The sequence below is a fragment of the Erpetoichthys calabaricus genome, chromosome 2, assembly GCF_900747795.2.
Source record: "Erpetoichthys calabaricus chromosome 2, fErpCal1.3, whole genome shotgun sequence".
Lineage (NCBI taxonomy): Eukaryota > Metazoa > Chordata > Cladistia > Polypteriformes > Polypteridae > Erpetoichthys > Erpetoichthys calabaricus.
Genome location: NC_041395.2, coordinates 165,350,864 through 165,372,021, shown reverse-complemented (window position 1 = coordinate 165,372,021; position 21,158 = coordinate 165,350,864). Strand labels below are relative to the sequence as shown.

At 36.4% G+C, this 21,158-nt stretch overlaps 1 protein-coding gene across 3 annotated transcripts; it reads right to left on the bottom strand.

Moving 5' to 3' along the window:
• On the bottom strand, nt 1-20,521 carry LOC114646531 (galactose-3-O-sulfotransferase 2-like). Of its 3 annotated transcripts, XM_028794757.2 has the most exons (4): nt 20,398-20,521; nt 12,551-12,661; nt 8,913-9,456; nt 1-4,578 (listed from the first exon to the last, which is right to left on the bottom strand). In XM_028794757.2, the coding sequence occupies exons 1-4, from the start codon at nt 20,442-20,444 to the stop codon at nt 3,772-3,774; spliced, it is 1,509 nt and encodes a 502-aa protein (XP_028650590.1). In that variant the 5' UTR covers nt 20,445-20,521; the 3' UTR covers nt 1-3,771. The 3 variants fall into 3 exon arrangements, with proteins under 3 accessions (XP_028650590.1, XP_051778849.1, XP_051778848.1); XM_051922889.1 differs by lacking the exon at nt 12,551-12,661 and having other exon boundaries at nt 20,398-20,520; XM_051922888.1 differs by lacking the exon at nt 20,398-20,521 and having other exon boundaries at nt 12,551-17,938.
• Between the last annotated feature and the right edge of the window lie 637 nt (nt 20,522-21,158).

Genomic DNA, 21,158 nt, shown 5'->3' with positions numbered 1-21,158 from the left:
ACAGCCTGCATTGATTCACGGCAGGGCACTTCATGATGGCATATTGCTATTGCTCTCTACACTCTGCTGCTTTTACTCTTGTTTTTTCTTTTGTGACACCCGCAAATATAGCAGCAAAAAATGTTTTTGCAAATCTTTACTTCAGTGAGAAATACTGTACCTCAATTTCACATTCACTTAAGTTTCATTTTCTACTTTTTTGTCCTTTGTTCTTCCATGGTTAATAATAAAGATGTCTCCCAGAAACATGGGAAAATTTGTATGGTGATTAAATCATAAATATTCAAAATAGGCATTTTTATAGCAGACATGGTTAATGACAGGCAATGATGATTATTCACCTTAAGACCTAATCGTGTATTTGTTACAGATTGCTGTTTTTGTTCCATGAAAAAATATTAAAAAATTGAAAAAAAAAATTGAACACTTAAATCAAACCTCAGATCTCGATGAACAAAATATTCAAGTGGAAAATCTTTACTGAGTAATACTGTATAGTTTGTTGAGAACAAAATGATGTAACATTGGTCAATGGAAACCAAAATCACCAACCCATTGATGGCTGGATTCAACATCACATTGAAACCAAAGTCAAAAACTGAAATCAGAGGCTTATGTGAATTTCATCACAGCAACTCAGTATGGCCATCATGTGTCAGCCATCGTATGTGCCTTGAGAGCAAGCAGCTTGCAGCAGTTGCCATTGTAACCTTAGCTGATGTTTGTGTGTCTGGGTTTATCACCGACTGGTAATTGCCTATGGGAGGGGGATTTAAATAGCTACCAGCTTTGCCATGTCTTTTCAGAGCTGTGAATAGAAAACCTTTGCTAAACCTGCTGAGGATATTTCATGTGTTCTGAGTTGATCTCTTTGGTTCTTGACTACTGACCTCAATTTTTGTCTTGCTCTTTGGGTTGTTGTTTTGGCACTTTTTGATTTTCCAGTTTTGACCCTTTTCTACCTCGCATCTCTCTCTTGGCTTGCTCTTTAAAAATCTTGTTGGTTTCCCAGCAATATGTTTGATTCAAGAGGGGATGGAAGTATGACATCCGCTGCCAGTATAACATTGTCTTTAAGGAGCTGCTCTGTGTACCCTGAACTAGAAAGAGAAGAATGGCTGGCACCACCACATTTAAGAAAAGCAGTGTTCTCTGTCATCACTAGGTTGCTGCAAATGGAGGGAATATAGGGACCCCAGACGCTCATTTTGGAGGCAAGATAACTTTAGCAATCCATCAGGATTCTGGACCTGTAAGTTAATAATGCAACTTCAGGAGGTACAGGTTTAACTGGGACCATATAGATGAAGTTCTGGGAAAAATGGATCCAGGACATTCAGGTCCCTAAAGTAACATTTGGGTGAGGTTTAAAGACTGCTCTATAACACAGTCTTAGGGTGGTGGGATTGAAAAAGAAGTTGGCACAAGAGCTTGATATTATTTTTGATCTGATATTGTTGATTTTTAAGCAAACTGTGGCAATTTTTGCGCTACAGTTAGGTACATACTGACTTTTAAAGCAAGTTTGGGATTGTAGCAATTCATAGACTGAATGCCGTAAAGAACTTTTGTGCTGTTTTTCGAATACTAGATTAATTGCGTATTCCATAATGCAAGTACACATAAACAACCATAATAATACAGTCATATGAAAAAGTTTGGGAACCCCTCTTACTTCTTTGGATTTTTGTTTATCATTGGCTGAGCTTTCAAAGTAGCAACTTCCTTTTAATATATGACATGCCTCATGGAAACAGTAGTATTTTAGCAGTGACATTAAGTTTATTGGATTAACAGAAAATATGCAATATGCATCATAACAAAATTAGGTGCATAAATTTGGGCACCCCAACAGAGATATTACATCAATGCTTAGTTGAGCCTCCTTTTGCAAATATAACAGTCTCTAGACACCTCCTGTAGCCTTTGATGAGTGTCTGGATTCTGGATTGAGGTATTTTTGACCATTCTTCCATACAAAATCTCTCCAGTTCAGTTAAATTTGATGGCTGCTGAGCATGGGCAGCCTGCTTCAAATCATCCCATAGATTTTTGATCATATTCAAGTCAGGGGACTGTGATTGCCATTCTAGAACATTGTACTTCTCCCTCTGCATGAATACTTTTGTTAGAGTTCGAACTGTGTTTTGGGTCATTGTCTTGTTGGAATATCCAACCCCTGCGTAACTTCAACTTTGTGACTGATGCTTGAACATTATCCTGAAGAATGTGTTGATATTGGGTTGAATTCATCTGACCCTCAACTTTAACATGGGCCCCAGTCTCTAAACTAGCCACACAGCCCCACAGCATGATGGAACCTCCACCAAATTTGACAGTAGGTAGCAGGTGTTTTTCTTGGGATGCAGTGTTCTTCTTCCTCCATGCAAAGCGCTTTTTGTTATGACCAAATAACATCAATTTTTGTCTCATCGGTCCAAAGCACTTTGTTCCAAAATGAATCTGGCTTGTCTAAATGAGCATTTGCATACAACAAGCGACTCTGTTTGTGGCGTGAGTACAGAAAGGGCTTTTTTCTCATCACCCTGCCATACAGATGTTCTTTGTGCAAATTGTGCTGAATTGTAGAACGATGTACAGATACACCATCTGCAGCAAGATGTTCTTGCAGGTCTTTGGAGGTGATCTGTGGATTGTCTGTAACCATTCTCACAATCCTGTGCATATGCCGCTCCTGTATTTTTCTTGGCCTGCCAGACCTGGGTTTAACAGCAACTGTGCCTGTGGCCTTCCATTTCCTGATTACATTCCTTACAGTTGACATTGACAGTTTAAACCTCTGAGATAACTTTTTGTAGCCTTCCCTTAAACCATGAAACTGAACAATCTTTGTTTTGAGATCTTTTCAGAGTTGCTTTGAGGATCCCATGCTGTCCCTCTTCAGAGGAGAGTCAAAGGGAAGCACAACTTGCAATTGACCACCTTAAATACCTTTTCTCAGGATTGGACAGACCTGTCTATGAAGTTCAAGGCTTAACGAGCTAATCCAGCCAATTTGGTGTAGCAAAGAAATCAGTATTGAGCAGTTACATGCATTCAAATCAGCAAAATTACAAGGGTACCCAAATGTTTGCACAGCCAGTTTTTCACATTTGATTTAATTTCATACGACTAAATACTGCTTCACTAAAAATCTTTGTTCAGAAAACACCCCAGTACTCAGATGTTCCTAGGAAATGAAAGACATACCACTGTTATCTTTTTTGTTGAAAGTAGAGTAAATTATTATGCAGGCTGAGACGGGTTCCCAAACTTTTTCATATGACTGTATATAGTATAGACATTTTCCTCTAAATATCATGTTCCTTTAACTATGACATTTGTTTTGAAGAGCCAGACAAACAATAAAATATTGTTTTCAACATTTTTTATTGATCAAGCCTGCTTATTTCACCTTAAGGTCACAGAGGGTGGAGCCAGTCCTGCCAACACAATGCAAGAACCACATCCAGACATGGTGCCATTTGATCACACCCAGACATTTACAGTCATCTTTGGGATGTGAGAGAAAAATTGGAACAATCAGAGAAAAGTCCACGCAAACAGGCAGTGTCTGAGCACTTTTCATTCTTGAAGATAACATATGGTGTAACCATCTTGTGCAATTGTGTCCTTATAGTTTATATTAATGTCAACAAAAGCTTTAGCTTAGGTTTATTGTGAAGACTTTGGAGTGTGTGGATTCCTGTTTTGCCTCTCCAAAGATCTAAATCCTCTCCATTTCTCAGAATAAGTCTTCCAAATTTCTTTTCAATTTAGAGGTGTAGGCCTTTTAATCAGGTTGGGAAATAGCTTGTCATAAAGCTGTTTGGTGTATTGAAGCTCTGGTGTAATAAGTTTTTGACACCACAGTTTTGTCATGTTGTCTAGATGTAAATTAAGATTATACCCTTCAATTACAGAATTCCCATACTGTAAAGGTTTCAGAGATTCATCTTTGATTTTAGATGGGTCTACAGAATTCCTTTCTTTAAGGCACATATTCATGAGGTGGTTTCTTTTGCTTCTAAGCTCCTCAACTTCTTTATTCATTTTTTTTCTACCAACTGTCTTATCAATTGTCCTCCAAAATGTGCTGTTAAAGTATAAGTAGAGCTTCCAATCCCAAAAATTCCACTCTTTTATTTTCTGTTCTGTCTGCAATGAGACTTTTGTTTTTGTTTTATTGTTTCGACTGTTAAGTTTGAAGTATACTACATCATCCAGGCTCCAACACAGAGCGTTTTTCAACAATATCATTGACTCATCAAAATATTCTGAAATCAGTATTAGATCAAAGGTTCTCTCTATGAATGCAATGGTCTTATTGATACGTCTCTCATTATCCTCATCATTGTTATTGAAGCCAAAGTCAAATGTCATTAGATTCCTTGCATAGCTGTTTTCCTGTAATGACTCATTGTAGTATTTCTGGGGATCCTGGAGAAACTCATCCAGTGTTTTAGTGCTGTCAAAAGCTGGGATTTGTTTATAATATGAAAATGTGGATTCCATCATTGTGACAGGATTCCGTAGAATTGAGAAGTAGAAAGAATCTGAAGGCATTATCCTTTTGACCTGTGAACCCAAAAGAATATTTTAAAGTTCTTCAATTTAATTTTTTTAAAGTAACACTCAATTTATTAAATTCAGCTAGAGATAACTATTTTTGATGTTACATACTGTACATCATTACTATGATATCATGTTTTATTCCTCTAATCCTCTAACACAGGGATTTCTAAACTCAGTCCTGGGGACCCCCTGTGTCTGCAGGTTTTTGTTCCAACCAAAATGCTAATCAGTGACAACACCTGATAGCACTGATCTCATTTAACTAGCTGGTGTTTTTTTTCCTCTACTCTTATTCTACATTCAGAAAAGCATGATTTTTACATTTATAAGACATTTAGAAATATTTCTGCTTTTGCTATTGATTTAAATGCTTAACTATGTTTTGTTGATTTCATTATATTTTGCCCTTTCTCTGTGCAGTTCTCCCCCTTTGTTGCATCTTATTAATAATAATTAAAAACAAGCAGAACATACAGCCAGGCAAACAACACTGAAAAATCAAAGGCTGCAAATAGTGTCAGATCTACTAATGAAAATCAAGATGAAAATGTTAAAAAGCAAGAAAACACATTTTTCCCATATAACTACTTAGTACATTTTAATATATATATATATATTTTTTTACCAAACTTAGTATTCTAATTTCTATGTTATTCCCAAAAACACAGAATCTTGGGAAATAACAGTTCACTTAATTAGCCCAGGAATCCAACTAAAAACAGAAGCTGGTTGGAATAAAAACCTGCAGCCACAGGGGGTCCCCAGGACCGAGTTTAGGAATCCCTGCTCTAACACTCTGTGGCCAGTTACTACAAGAAGCACTACATGTACAATTGAGAATGGTGAAGCAATGTCTCACTTGGCTCATAGCTTCAAAGTCCTGGGCTCAAATCCTAGCCTAGTAAATGTTTGTGTGTAATTTGTATGCTTACTCATTTTGGGGTACTGTGTTCTTTTGTCTGTACTGTTTCCCCTTTCATTCCCCACTTTATACTTTGATTTTTGATATTTGTGATATTATTTTAGGAGTTGGTTTATACCAGGAAAGCACCATTTCTTCTTGTCACAGCAAATCCAAATCACTAATTTTCTTTGAACAGTAATAGTTAAACAGTAAAAAAAAAAAAAAAAAAAAAAAACCCAAATCATTCAGCATTTCAGTTAATGAAACCACTTATTCCAGCAGGTCAATGTCTTTTATCATGACTTTGAATGTAAAGTAGCATACGACTGATATGCCTTGCAGAGCAGAATATTGAAACAACTAGCACACAAATCACATTAAATAAAAAAAAATCACAAATGAAAACATGCAGAATCATTTTTAGAATCCTGAGAGACAGATAGCTGCTGGAAGATAAGTTTCAGTAGTTGTTGGAGATTGATGAATGGGTAAGCCACCCTATCTGGTCTTAATCCTCTGTAGACCCAGGCAGGCTACAGGGTTTGTTCAGTTTTTATTTTTTCTATATCTTACTTTGTGTTTTCCATTTAATCAGCTCTCAATGTGTTTTCTTTATTTAATAATCTTCATTTTTTGCATGTATTGCTGTTATTAGCAATGCTCTGGGTGTGTGGGTCAATACAATGACACCCCTTCTTTGTGACATTACCCAGACATCATTCACAGTGGCCATGCGACTGAAGCTTTCTGCAAGAATAGCTTAAAAAAGTTAAAGCAAGATGTGTTCATTTCATATAAACCTTTTAAAATGTAGTATATACTTTTTTCAAGATGAAAACCTGGTGGGGGTGTGGCAAATGGGAAGCTGGAAAGGCCCATTAGGCCATGAGTGATGTTGTACAATGCTTGCTTAGCCCAGCAGTACTTTTTTTTAAACCTCACTGCTGGTTTATAACTTTATGGTTTGATATGATGATTTGAAAAATGTGTCACGTATATTTAAAGAGGATGTTCATTCCTCCGTAGCATTATTTAATCATGCAGCAAAAACAGGTTCCTATTTAGATTTTAACTTTTCTGAACTGGAGCACTTTATGTTTCTCTTGAACTTTGAATTATTAAAAAGTTGTTTTTTTTTTTTTAAATTCATAGACAGAATTTGAGTGTATTATAACTGTTGATTTTTTAAGATAAAAATATACTAAATATATAAAACAAAAATCAAAAATTTATAATCTAATAATAATAAATGTAATACAATATAAAAAGTGGATATTGAAACTTGAATGAAAATACTGTATACTACTATATAGTGACACACAAAAATAAGTAATAAATGTAAAAATATTTTACATTTTTAAAACATATCTTATTATGAAATAAAAATTCTCAACATTTCAGTACATTTTATATGCACTGTAATAATAATAATAATAATAATAATAATAATAATAATAATAATATGACTTTTTAAATTTATATACATTTGCTTAAAACACAAAAAGCACATATTGTCATTGTCATGTCTGTCTGCCTGTGTTTCACGAAAACACTAAACTGCAAGTGGGCTGCTGATGCTGAAAGTTTGTATGGTTATTCTTCAACACAATCTGATGATAGGAATGTTCCCTTTTTATTTCCATATCTAGAACAAAGCATTTTACACAGATTTTTTAGATTTCTAAAACTCTTGTTGGAAACATACAGGTACATTTTCAAAATTGTCTACCTTAAATGAGAGAAACACAGATGAAAAACATCCTGTTTGCTCAATGAATAATTCTTTACTTTTTCAAACAAACCTTGAGACAAGTTATTTCATCTTCTACATTTTGATCTTTTATATGCCTGATAGCCATCCTGATGGCAAAAAAATCCATAACACAAGGGTTTGAAATGCCAGTAGACTCATACACATTGCTAGGAACCTGTCTATACCTGGGCAGACGTAAATACCGATTTTTAACTCTCCATTGAATGCTTCTTTGAAAACGTACATGTTTAAAAAATGTGAACTATAAATAACCGCCGTGGAAGAATATCTGCTCATTTTCTGTTGTATTTATGTGATTATATATATATCTATTCTGGGTTTGCATTCTGCTCTGTTAACTTTAAATCCTATCACTAAATGTTGTTTTTTAACAATAAGTAATGAACTGGGTTTCATGTATATTGAATAGTTTCATACAAGTTATTTTCTTTAAGTTTTAACCAAATCTGTATCTTTAAAGTTATGGAATATTTTGGAGTTTCAAGGACAGGCGCTTAGTGATAAAACAATTAATGATTTCTGTAACCAATAAAGTAGAAGCAATAATAAATGTTTGTTTACTAAGGGTCACCAGACATGACCTAACTCTTCTTGTTATGAAGTAAGCAGGCTGACATTGGTCAATGGACTAGCAAGTATGGGAGGAGGATTTCCAAGCTATAAAAAAACAAGGCTGCTTTAACTGGTTTTCAGAATTTTATTAAAAAACTCTGGATCAGCATTAATGCTATTAAAGACCTCCTTTTGTTAAATTAAAATCCACCCATCCATCCATTATCCAACCCGCTATATCCTAACTACAGGGTCACAGGGGTCTGCTGGAGCCAATCCCAGCCAACACAGGGCGCAAGGCAGGAAACAAACCCCGGGCAGGGCGCCAGCCCACCGCAGTTAAATTAAAATATTGTGGCTTATTTTCCTCCATACCACAGTCACTCAGTTATCACCTTTTTACAATATTGCTAGATCAGTTATCAATTTTTATATTGCTTGAGATAGAATCTGCTCTCTATGTAAGAAATTTCCACCACTACATTTCTATTTGGGGTCAGTTTTTATCCACATGATATTGTAAATGATACTGAAAACATGTAAATGATGTACTGTGTTAATACATGTAAGGACATTCTATTATCATTGCTAGAATATTTATGAAAATCACTCATTAATTTAATAAACAAAAATGTGATGAAGTAATTAAACAAAATACTATAATATCAACTTTCAAAACAGTTAACAAAGTACCCAAATGAACCTGAATGTTATATACTATACACATATTTTTAACATATTCATTTTTGATGACCCACTATTGTAAAATCTCCAGAATGGTGTCTTCCATTTTGTGTATCAGTTCTCCAGTTTCTAATTTGGCTTGAACTTACCTAATTAATACATCACACCATCAATTGTAGCTCTCTACACTTCATTCTCTGTTTATTAGCAGAACTGATTCTTATCTCAGAGTGGTTAAAACATGGAGAACAGTCAAGACACATCTTTCCCAATACCTCACAAAGGTAGTTTGTTCCTCTAAGAATCCCTTTGTGCGTGCCGTAACTAATAATACTTTGTCTTCTGCATATACTGAATTAATCAAAGCACTCAGATGTGAATTATTCAAACATAAGGATGGCTTCTAATAATATTCTTACTTACCTCTGGTAAAAGAAACCTCATATGATTGCATATTATGTCATACTTTGTAGTGGTATTTGATATGAATCCTTTAACAAATGAAGCTGTAAAATACAGTGGATAAGCAAGCTGGTTATATTGGCCATACGGAAGAGCAAATGTTAGGTTTCTGGTGTCCCCAAAGCGATACAAAATGTTAAGAATTGTGCTGCTGGCTGTTTTATGTGTCTTGAGAAACACAATATGGGTTTTTGGCAAACAGTAGAAGTCTCTTCCTCCAGTTTTTCCAGATGCTGAATGACTTTGGCCAATACCATTTCTACCCACAAAGTCATTTTTTTCCTCAGAAAGTGAAACTGTCTTCTTGATAAGCACATTAGTTGATTTCTCAGTATTCTGTGGGTTTGAAGTCTGCTGAGGATAAAATAAAAATGTTTTTTGTTTATACACATTTTGATTCCCAGCCAGTGGCTGATTGAAGTCATGCTTAACATTTTCATTGTTTTCTTTTTCAGAGATTTTCTTATAATCTGCTGATTTTCTAGTAGCGAAAGGTTTTGTCACCCTGCATAGGAAAAAAAGGGAGAAAGTAAAAATTACGTCCTTGCTGGAAAAAAAGGAAAGTAAGTTAGCGAAAAAAATATTAGTCTATGTAACATACACCCCTGAAACATGATATCGCCAAATTTCATATTAGGTTGAGGGCTCCATTTCATTCTACTGTGATGAAGTAATAGCCCTTCTATGTTCACACAATTCTTTCATACTTAATGAAATTTCTGTGGTGAATCTTTTTTTTTTTTTTGCAGGTAGACCCAACTATCAAAAGGGCAATGATGATGGTTTGTTGAAATCATTTACCAAATAAAATGCAATAGAGTAATAATGAATGAAACTTTTATTGCCCCTAAAATTTGTTTTACATGTAATTGCACAACTGTAAAAAGTGAAGTTTAATAAAATTAGGTTTTGAGAGATTTAGAAGTTTTTTAGGGTGGAAAACAAGGAATATTGCTCCCCAAAGGTTATTCCATAGCCAAACCTGCTATCTGTTTCCTCAGCCTAACTTCAACCGCTGCCCACCCTCCCTATCTTCTACGGCTCCTTCTATGAAGTTCCACGTCTTCTTATCTGCCTTGTATACTGTCCTGACTTCAAATTCATGCTGCAAGTGCTGCCTGACACTGCTTATTTGGGGTCAGAGGTAACAACATCTGCGCTCACTTTTCCAAACTCTGTAAACAGATCCAAGTCAGGATCCTTCTGGAGGATTGCTGGTGGCCACATATCAATTTTAGCATCAGAGAAGGTCCTCTGAAGTATTTGCAGATTAAGTGCTCTGTAGTCACACCCTGCATTACACACTCTACACAAGAATACATTGTGCCATGGTTTTGCTCATGGAGAAGAAGTTTGCAAATTAGTTCACAATATACATGCTAATATCAGGAGTACTGCAGGGTTGACTTTGCTGTGAGTTGTATCCATCCCGGAATGCTCTTTCTCCCTTGGAATGTGTTTCTTGAGGCAGAATTTACTAGAACCAATACCATCCCTTTTGTACCCATAGCTTAAAATAATTACAAGAGAGAACTATGGTACAAAAAGAGAAATATGTATTTAACTTACTTCAAAAAATAACATTTATTCCTAGAATATAATGCATAATCCTGTATACATACATATTCGGGCTGGAGGGAAGAAAAGGGACATCACTGCCAAGTGGGAGAATGCTGACACACAGATCTCCCATCCAGCAGAAAGGAATGTCAATGGCATAGTGAGGCACTTCTGATGTCATGCTGGATCCTCTTCATTATAAGCACTCACATAATGTTTATAGAATTCATGTCAGATATGGGCGACTATCAGAAGAACTGGCTAGTTATTAATACCTTCACAGACTCTGGGTTTTTTAACCATATTGCTGAAGCAGACATCAGCACCTTTTAAAATAACCTGCTTGTGTCCTTCACATGTTTTCTACCTAATCTGATTTACAGCTGTCATTTGCCAATCTCCCTGGCAGCCTCTCTATCTCTTTCTAAGCTGCATTGCATGGCTTTGTGAAATAAATTTCACAAATTACATTTGGCACAAATAACCTTCTTTCTATGGTTAGGCAAAATTCTGGAAATGTTCAGGAACTTTGCCAAACTTGGTAAAATGCATTGAAATCAATGGGGAAGGAGGAGCTGAACTGGTCTTTAGTAAATTATAATGGTGTGATGGTCTTTTAAGCGTCCCTCAGGGATAAGGAAGCATCTGTCAGCTACAGTATGTTACACAGATAATTGTGGATAAAAATATGACCTGAGTTGTTAGGCTGAAATGCTAACCACTACACCATAGTGCCTCAAACAACAAAAGACATACGAACATAACCACAAACAAAATACAATAACTAAATACAAACTAGCAATTAGAAAGTCAGTGTCCCAATCTTCGGGGTACAGATTAGCCATGCCCCAAAGTAAAAGTGTGAGACTGACTAGTAACATTTGATCAACACTGTGCCACATGGCTAATTGTGCATTTAATATACCTATCGAAAGCTTAGTAGAAAATAAGCACAATATAATGCTGGCAAAGTTCATACTTATACAGCATTACAGTGGAACCTCGAGATACGATCACCTCTGTATACGAGAAATTCAAAATACGAGGAAAGTATGAGCGAAAAATTCAGATCTAAATGCGAGCATTGGCTCGCGTAACGAGCCACGAGCCAGGCTGAGGATATAGCTCGCGGCTTAGTGAGGGGGTGTGGTAGCAGTTGCGAGCCGCGATTTGCGGTGTCTGCGTTTCTCACTTAAGTGCACAGGTGGGAAACTGCCCACATCCATGATTGTTCCTGTGGCTGATGGGCTGCAGCTGCCATGTCCTCCCCGCATATATAGAGAAGCGCGAGCCGGTTAAGGGGGAGAAGAAGTAAAAGGAGAGAGAGAGAGAGAGAGAGAGAGAGAGAGAGAGCAGGCAGTGCGGGAGAGCGAGCGAGTGCAGGCTCGCGTGTAGCTGAACAGGTGAGCCAAACAGCTGAAGCAGGACGGTGTAGAGAAGGTCAGCTGCATTAAGAGTGTCTCGCCTGTTGCAGAGCCCGCATGGGAGAAGCAGGTGAGACGCTAACAGAGAAGAAGCACCGGGGATTGTCATCTGTTTTTTAAAGACTGCATCCTTTTGACGTTTTAACCTCGTGTTAAAGGATTGTTATTCTTGTGTATTTTAAACCTCCACTTCACAACTGTTTTAAGGATTATTTATTTAAAGATTTATTGAATGCTCTACTGCACTTTGGACACCTGTTTTGATTCTTTGAATGATCAGTTATATTATTTACCAGTGTTATTTATTAAAGGTAGACTACAGTATATATAATTTATCAGTGTTATTTGTTAGGAAAATTGATTTTTATGTTAATATATTTGGGGTGCGGAACGGATTAACTGGATTTCCATTTTTTTCAATGGGGCAGTCTGTTCTAGATACGAGAAATTCGCTATACAAGCTCAGTGCTGGAACGAATTAAACTCGTATCTAGAGGTTCCACTGTATATTTTTATTCCTTTTAAATATGCCTAATCAATACCAACACCCCCCACCAACACCCATCCCTTCATCCACATATTTTAACTTTTATTTGACATGAATGAAAAAGGTACCATCTGTGTTGGGTTATTCCAACTATTTGAAGAGCTACCCAAAGGACTGTAACTGCTATTGCAATCATCCACAGACGCCGCAAGCATCTAGAAAGAGGTGTCTTCAAGCACCTACGAAAAAACAGACAACTTAGTCTAATAAAACTACTTGCAAAAGTTAATGGCATTTTTGATTACCTGCTTTATATCTAAAACAAAAGGAAAACTGCCACCTCGATGAGGCCCAGGACCACAGCTTGCAGTACAATCTTTTGGGTTGCCAGGCAGCTTTGACCCTTGGCCGGTATCAATGGTGTCATGAGTTTGTTCTGTGAAAATGGCAAAGGTTTTGGAGAAACAAGATACAAAGTGAATATGACCAGTTTGACAACATTCCACAGAGGATATGCTTCATCAAGCAAGGAGTCGGCGCACAAAACATTAACTAGAAGGAGTGGTTTCTCCTGACAGCTGAATGTGAGTGGAATGTGAGAGTGGACCTTGATCAACAGCTGAAATTCTAATGTGAGCCACAACTTCCTATGTTCAGATATCATACTTCACCTCTGCCAGGGCAGTGATCAAGGTCAACCAGGGTGGAAGGAAGTATGGAGGCAGCCTTTGAGAGGAAGAAGGAAAAGTATAGTAAGTTGTCCATGGCATGTGCAGACGCAGGATGGAAGGCATCTACATATCCAGTAGAGGTTGGCCACAGACACTTTGTTGGAAAATCCACCCAACAATTCCTGAAGGCACTTGGAATAACTTGATCCAGACAGAGGAAGACGTAAAAGGAGGCAGAGCATGGGATGTGGGTGTGCTGTTTCATGTTTCTATGTATATATTTTCACCATGAATATGTGCTTTTTTGACACTCTTTAAGCAGATGCTTGGTATTAGGATTCCTGCCATCACGCACATTCAGAACATATCTTGAGGCTCTAGACAATGACACTGTGTTTTCAAAATGAAAGATTATTAGAGGAAATGTAAAAGAATAAATTTAGAATTAAAAACAAACCAAGCATGTTTTTCCACAAACAGGTTTTGTTACAAATGCTGCTTTTCATCACTAGTTTGGTTAGAGCTATTTTCTCTAGGGAAGTATTGAGGCGGAGTTAAAGAATTATGATTCAGAAGATAAGATGTACTTGAAATTCAAGGTTAAAGTTAAATGTTGAAAATTTAGTAATCAGGAACAATAAACTATGAAGCAACCTCAGATACATTTTCTCCTTTAATTGAATCCAAGTAATAAGAATTAACAACAAGTGGAGTAGACACCAAGGCACAGAAGACTGAATCCTGAATGTGGCTACTTCAGTGTCACACCCACTAGTGCAGTAACTATTAAATTATAGGAACATCTGGAAAAGTGCAATATCAATCATAATTATGATGAAAACCAAGATAAAAAACACCCAATTATGTATCTTTATGTAATACGCACAAATTAATACATTAGAATAAAGTTTAGAAAAACCAATTTCTAAATTTCTGGTATCAAGTCACTATGCTCCTTGTTAGTTGCTATTATTAGGATACAATCAAGGAAGCAAAAGACACAGAAAAAGGTGAATTAATATAAAAATGACAAAAGAGAGTTAAGATGCTAATACTAAAATACCAATATTTCTTAATGTTTCATAAAAGTGAATCTCAAACTACTATGCTTTTCTGAATGCAGAATAAAAGAATAAAAAGACCAGCTAATTAAACAATGAAATCCATTACAGGTAAAAATGTTTCACTGAGTGTGAATTTGTTTAGAACAGAAACCTGCAGTCAGGTTGGGCTCAAAGGATTGACCTTCAAGACTATTGCTCTAGTGCTTTTGTCCCTTTATCAGAAATATTTTTATTTTTGCTTTGGAAAATGTGAGCATAAGAACCATATTCTTTCATTGTTATCTAATTTCTCTCAGATCAATGCTTTTCAATCTTTCTGGTGTCATGACCCACTTTTTCCCATGCAAGTGTCTTTGCAACCCACCAATAAACATTAGAGCGTGGCCGTCAGAACACTAGTTAATCGACACAGTTGTATCTGTGTCCTTGGGTACAAGATAAGAGGGACTGATGGCATGAGTTTAAGCTTAATTACTCCTCCACAAGGTGCCCCAATGTAATATACATTGAGATCTATAGATTTTGAAAGGAGATCCCCACCTTGCCCTCTGAAATCATTAACATTTACATATGCATCTGCTTACTTTGAATGGAGATGCCCCACCTCCCAGCCACTCTACAAAATTCTTTACATATACATTCACTTCTGTGGACTTCAAATGGGGATCCCTAATTGTTTAACGGGCCTTCAAAACATCATACCATCAGTTGTTTTCATTTCAGTCACTAGAGAAAACAAAAGTAACACCATTCAGTTCATCACATGGACCTCCTAAATATGCAGTCAGTAAACTGTGTTAGAATTTTATTGCCTGCCAAACAAGTTAAATTTGTAAACATCTAATAATGACAATCATAATCATTTTGCTTAAATTTGGAATTATTCCTACTGATTGTTCAATTTAAAAGAATGCACTTTCCTGTAAAATTATGTTTTGCAATGACCATTAACAAAATCCAAGTTACTAGGAAAAGCAGGAACTGATCTCCAGAAGGTATGTTTTACTCATGGACAATTGTATGTAGCATGTTCATCTGTAAGCAGCTCCAATGATCTAATAATATTACTATTTCTTATTATTTGACTGGTGTCTTTATCCAAGGTGGCTTACAACATTTGAGATACAATTGGTTACATTTCTTTTGCTTTTGGAGAACAAGCAGGTGAAGTGACTTGCTCATGATCACAAAGTGGCAGTAGTAAGATTTGAACTCACAGCCTCAGGTTTTGACATACAAAGCGTCAACCATTATACCACTCTACCTGCCAATAATAATTAGCCTTTGATTAAAAGCCCTACAAATACTGCATACAGAAATGTACTTCATAACCTGGTACATCTCATACATCTGAATAACTCTTGGCACTATAACTGAGGCCCATTGTCTTATTACAGTTCCCTAGGTAGCAGGATAACATAGCTAGTGGTTTATAATGTCCTAAAAATTTTCAGGCAAGATTCTTTGTATGTACTTAAATTCAGTGTTCAGGCTTTTGTGCTAAATAGAACAGATAAGCATTATCAAAATAAACATCCTGGAAAGGAAATATTTCTAACTTTAACTAATACCTTTAATCTAGATCAAGTTCATTAACAGCTGTGCCATTAAAAATAGTTACATAGGCAAAGAAAAAAAATCAGAGAGCAGGCATACTCCCTGTCTGGCCTGAATTTAACTACTCAGAGGGTTCTTGGAGTTGTGTTTTTTGTAAGAAGGAAGGGCATAATCACACCATCGCACCTCACATTCACACACTAATAAATAGCTAATGTAGTTCACCATTGCTGAAACATGCAACCTGCTGGGAAAAATTATCACCATTATCATTTTCATTCATCTGTTCCTGGTAAGGGCTATGGTGGCAACATGCTGAGATGGGCTGATCTGGGGCAAAATCCTGCAGCAATTCTTGGAGAATACCCAGAAGTTTCCAGGATTGCTGACAGATACAACACCCACTGCAGGCATCCTAACCACATGCTAAAACCATCTCAATTGGCTCCACTCGACCTAGGAAGCAGCAGATCTATTCCACCTTCCTCCTGTATATGCAGAGTTCTTCATACTGTTATGAACAGTAATCCAACACACCTTGCACAGGAACTTTATTTCTGATGCTCGCACAAACAATTTTGTTCTTTCATTCTCTACTCAGTGCTACATGAATAGATTTATCCACTGATTTAGTTTTTACTTCACCATTATAGTCAAGAGCAATGTTTGTACAATTGTTACTGTTGTATAAGTATGTTGGTCAATTTTGCAATCACCTCTACCCTCAATCATAAACAAACCTCTGACTTACTTGGACTCCTTCGCTTGGGGCAGTTGCTCCCCTCTTACCTGCAGAGAACAAGTCACTCTTTTTTGGAGATGTCAGTTCTCATGCCAATTTCATCACGCTCATGTATTAACTGTTCCAGTACACACCAGACACCATAGTCTGGAAAGTTATGTTGCACATCCCAACAGCTATCTTCCAATCCCAAAATATACTATGCCAACGTCTATCCAACTTGCTACTGTCACCTGACTGTCAGTACAGCTTTCACCTTAAAGGTGGCAATACTTCATGCTATTTCCATGGAGCCTTTTGGGGCAGAGCACAACTGGGATATATGGCTCACCTGGCCACCAAGTTTTTGACAGTGAATACCATGTCAGATTACAGTAGCTGGTCTCATTATCTCTGTTCTTTGGGAGAGTCACCTCAATTTAATTAGAACATTTATGAAGTTCACTTATGGATGGATCTTTGTCTTTGAGCAATTTGCTGTCTGTAACCCTAACAGGAGCACATACAGTATAACCACACAGCATAGCCACACAAAGCCCCACCACTAAGCACAGTTCGCAATCCTAGGAAGGAGAAGGAGACTACCCAGAGAAAACCACACAGACAAAAAGAGAACAGGCCCTTTTCCATTAAAGTGGACTGTGTGTTCTTTTTAGTAATGTTTTGCAAGGACTTGATGAAATATTAATACATATTGTGTTATAAAAAAACAGGTAGAGTACTAAAAGCACCGAAAAAGTAATGAGCATGAGATTGTTGATAGACTCTCAGTATCAGGTTTTACAGTCACCTTTTTACTAACGCAGTGGATTATCTGTCATGGAATTTGACATTTACGATTAGGGTGTAAAATTTACAGTCTCTCTAACAGCTGAAAAATAAAGATTAAGCATTAGAAGAGATTACGCATAGATGCCTTACAACACAACCTTCTGCTTTCACTGTTTCCTTGGGCCTTAACGATTCCTTTGTTTCAGTAAAGTGTTTCCGTTAATATGTACCTAATCATACAGTTATTTTTACTGAAATTTTGTGCTTGAACCAGTTGTATACATTTATGGGGCCAAAAGGGTATTTTGAAATTCCTGTTTTTTCAGTCTGATGTCTGAAGAGGCTGAAGTCAGTGACTTATTTGCAGTTTTTTTCATTCCTACACATCTATGGTAACATGAAGATCCAATATTATAAACATATATACTAACTAATTAAACAGGATCAACAACTTGAAAGACAAGATTCCACTTTTGAGTTTGCATTTTTGACCTTTGTCCAGCTCAGTGCACAAACACTTCTCAAATGCATTGGATAGGATTAACTATCGTGTGTAATGGGCATTCTGATGGCATTGGTTATTTTCACAATTATTTAACAAAAAAAGGGCTTTGGTTTACATTTTTAGGAAGAACTACACCACAAGAGAGAATGAATGGGTTGACTACAACATCCCTGAAAAGAAGCTGGCAGAAAGTTTGGGTTATTAGGATTTAATTGGAGATTTCTCTTCAATAAAAGTTAGGAAAATTAGAAAAATCTAATTTAGAAAATAATCTACTATGACTGTCATGAATAAATGTTATATTGCCGAATAAGTGGTATTCTGTCAAAATGACAGTGAAATTTTAATGGTCCATAATGTACTGATAGCATTTAATCTCTTAATGTGTTTTGTCAACACAAAAGTCACTTTGCTTGAAAAATAATACAAAATTTCCTGATATTTTTTATTAATTCTTATTTCTACTTCAATATAAGTATAATTGATACCTTTAAGAGCCTATTTTTAAAGACTTTTATTATACATATATACATATAATACATATAATATACTAGGGGGCTCCGCCCCCTGCTCGCTTCGCTCGCCCACCCCCGGGTTTGATTTACCGGATATACAATTTATAGAGATTGTTATTTTCATGGGAATTGTTACATATGCATTATTTTCACTTTTACTTTAAAACTTTTGTAAAAACAATATTTGTACTTTATTTTCGGCCCCGGGCGTGGTTAAATTTCTTTCATGCAGGACGTATAACGATGCTCGCGTTGTGAAGGGGGTGTGGCTGAATGCACACTAAGGAGATGCCGTCGGATCATCTGCTGTCTTTCTGCTGCTGCTGCTGCTGCTGCTGGTGAGGTACGTGTTCTGTTTGCCTCACTGCACATCGATCATTTAAAACCCTGTACAGCAGCTGTCCTTTTGCCACTTCATGTCTCTGCTGCATGCGTTGTGAAGGGGGGTGTGGGGGGCTGAACACACGCTAAGGATAAGCGGTCGGATCATTTGCTGGTTTGCTGCTGCTGCTGCTGGCAAACTGCATGTTCTGCTTGTTGTTTGTCGTTGTTTTAAGTGCTGGGAGCAACATGAAGTGTGTCTGCCAAATGCATGCCAACAACTGCTAGGTTAGATGTCTGTGAACTTGTTTTAAATGTTGTCTCACTGCCTTGTCTCGCATGACGTTAAAGTGTCTTTCACGGGATGTCAAATTGTCTTCCAAGAAGATCATGTCTCGTCTCCCTCCCAAGATTTTTTTTTATAATAGAGTGATGTGTGTGTGTATACAGTATATACTGTATATATATAGTGAGTACCATAATGGATGTACTGCAGACTGCCTTCTGAATGGAGGGTGATTTCTCACCCAGCTGGAATGTCTTAAGGTCAGAAAATGGATGGCAGGGCAAGGAATTGCCCTCCATTTGAGTCCAGATGCTAGTTCATCCTTTAGGGTACTCACAATATATATACTCTATACAGTATACACACATACACTGTATATATGACTATAAAAACAGGGCCTTTCACTCTTCTTATACTGCCCCTCATATTCTATGCTTCTTTAAATTAACAAAAGTTTGAAGAAATCCAGTCTGAAAGAAGTCTCAGCATTGCACAGTTTGAACATAGTTCATTGTTTCTGACTACTATAAATGTAACAAATGTGACTATACTCAGCAACCCACCTCTACTCCTAGATTAAGTTAAGACAGCCATCCATTTTGTGGACCTTCATTTTTATAGTGCAGGCTTTTTATGGATTAGGAATCTGTCCCAGTAGCATCAAGTGGAAGGCATTCATCAAACTTGAACTTGTCCATTACTGGTTACCTTAACACACAAACCCACTGTAATTCATGCTTGACTGCTTATACATGTCAATAACTTTAATATACACAACTTTATAATGTGGCAGATACTGTGCTCGGAGATCTATTATGGTGGGAAACAACAGGGCTAACCTCCTGGCCATCAGGCTTTCCATGTTAGTGAAATGACAGAATTAAGAAAAGAAACGTTTTTAGAAAACGATCTGAGAAGCCAAGTAAAATGACACCTTTTATTGGCTAACTAAAAAGGATTACAATATTCAGACTTTCTAGGCAACTCAGGCCCCTTCTTCAGACAAGATTACATCTTGCCTGAAGAAGGGGCTGAGCTGCCTAAAAAGCTTGTATATTATAATCCTTTTTAGTTAGCCAATAAAAGGTGTCATTTTACTTGACTTCTCATTACATTCATAATGAATAACACAGTACAACACCATAGTACTATAGAAAATGATCTGTAATATGATAATGTTATTTCCAGTTTATAAAAGTATATTATTGTTAACACAGCTCTGTAACTAATAAGAAAACATTTTAAAAACATTTCGGGTTACAGAGTGCAGAGGCCACTTTGGCAGCACTGAATCTGAGGCAGATTATGTATCAATCCTAGAGAAAGTGTTAGTCCATCACAGAACTTCAGAAAATTTCACATAAAATTAAATACCAAATTAATACAATACATTGCCATCCAAAACAAGCATGTTGTTCACATAAAGATAAAAATGAGGAAAAAAAAATACAATAAAAAGTACTGCAACGGCTAAAAACATGCCAAAATGTGAGATTTACTGTATTACAAACTAATTTGCTTAAAAACAGTATAATGAACTTACATGGCAACTGACTGAGTACTCCTCCAGAGATGCACATTTTTCTTCATGCCTTTTCTTTAAAAAAGACTCTTCTGATAGAGTGTAAAAGAATGCAACCTGGTAAAGTCACTAAGGGAGGAGATTACAAAAGTCCACGTCATGCAGTGCTCTAGTGTTACTCCCCTCCTTTCATCATGAGTAGCATTTGCTTTCTCCAGAAGAATAAGGAACTCCGGGACAGTGGGCAGTCAAAAATTAGTTTAATGAAGACCCTAGAAGACAAAGAAGTAAAGTGATAAGATTAACTGAAACCCACAGCTGATATTACAGGGAAGAGTGGCTTTTTAGCTTCCAGTGTGTTTTGGAGCAGAACAGCTGCCTTGCATTTCAAATAAATACATAGCAACAGATGAGAAATAAAAGCAAAATTATTATAACCTAGCAAAATACACCTAAATATCAGTACTGGAGCTAAGGAAATGCATTCATTATAATAAAAAAGGCTATACAGCACCAAAAGAATACTATCCCTTCAGATCTATACAGTATTTCACAATGCTGTGAATATTAATTCACTTGTGTTTATTGCTTTGTTGCTTTATTGCTTTAATTGTGTGAAAAAGTTGATAGATAACTATATACAAAAAGTGAATAACAAAGGTCTAAACATTTTTAAAATTTCAGGGTTTATTTTTAAGCTTTGAATGCTTTTTATTATAATTTTATAATTACAATTTTATAACTTTTGTTAATAATAATATTAATTAAAAAAAATGATCCAC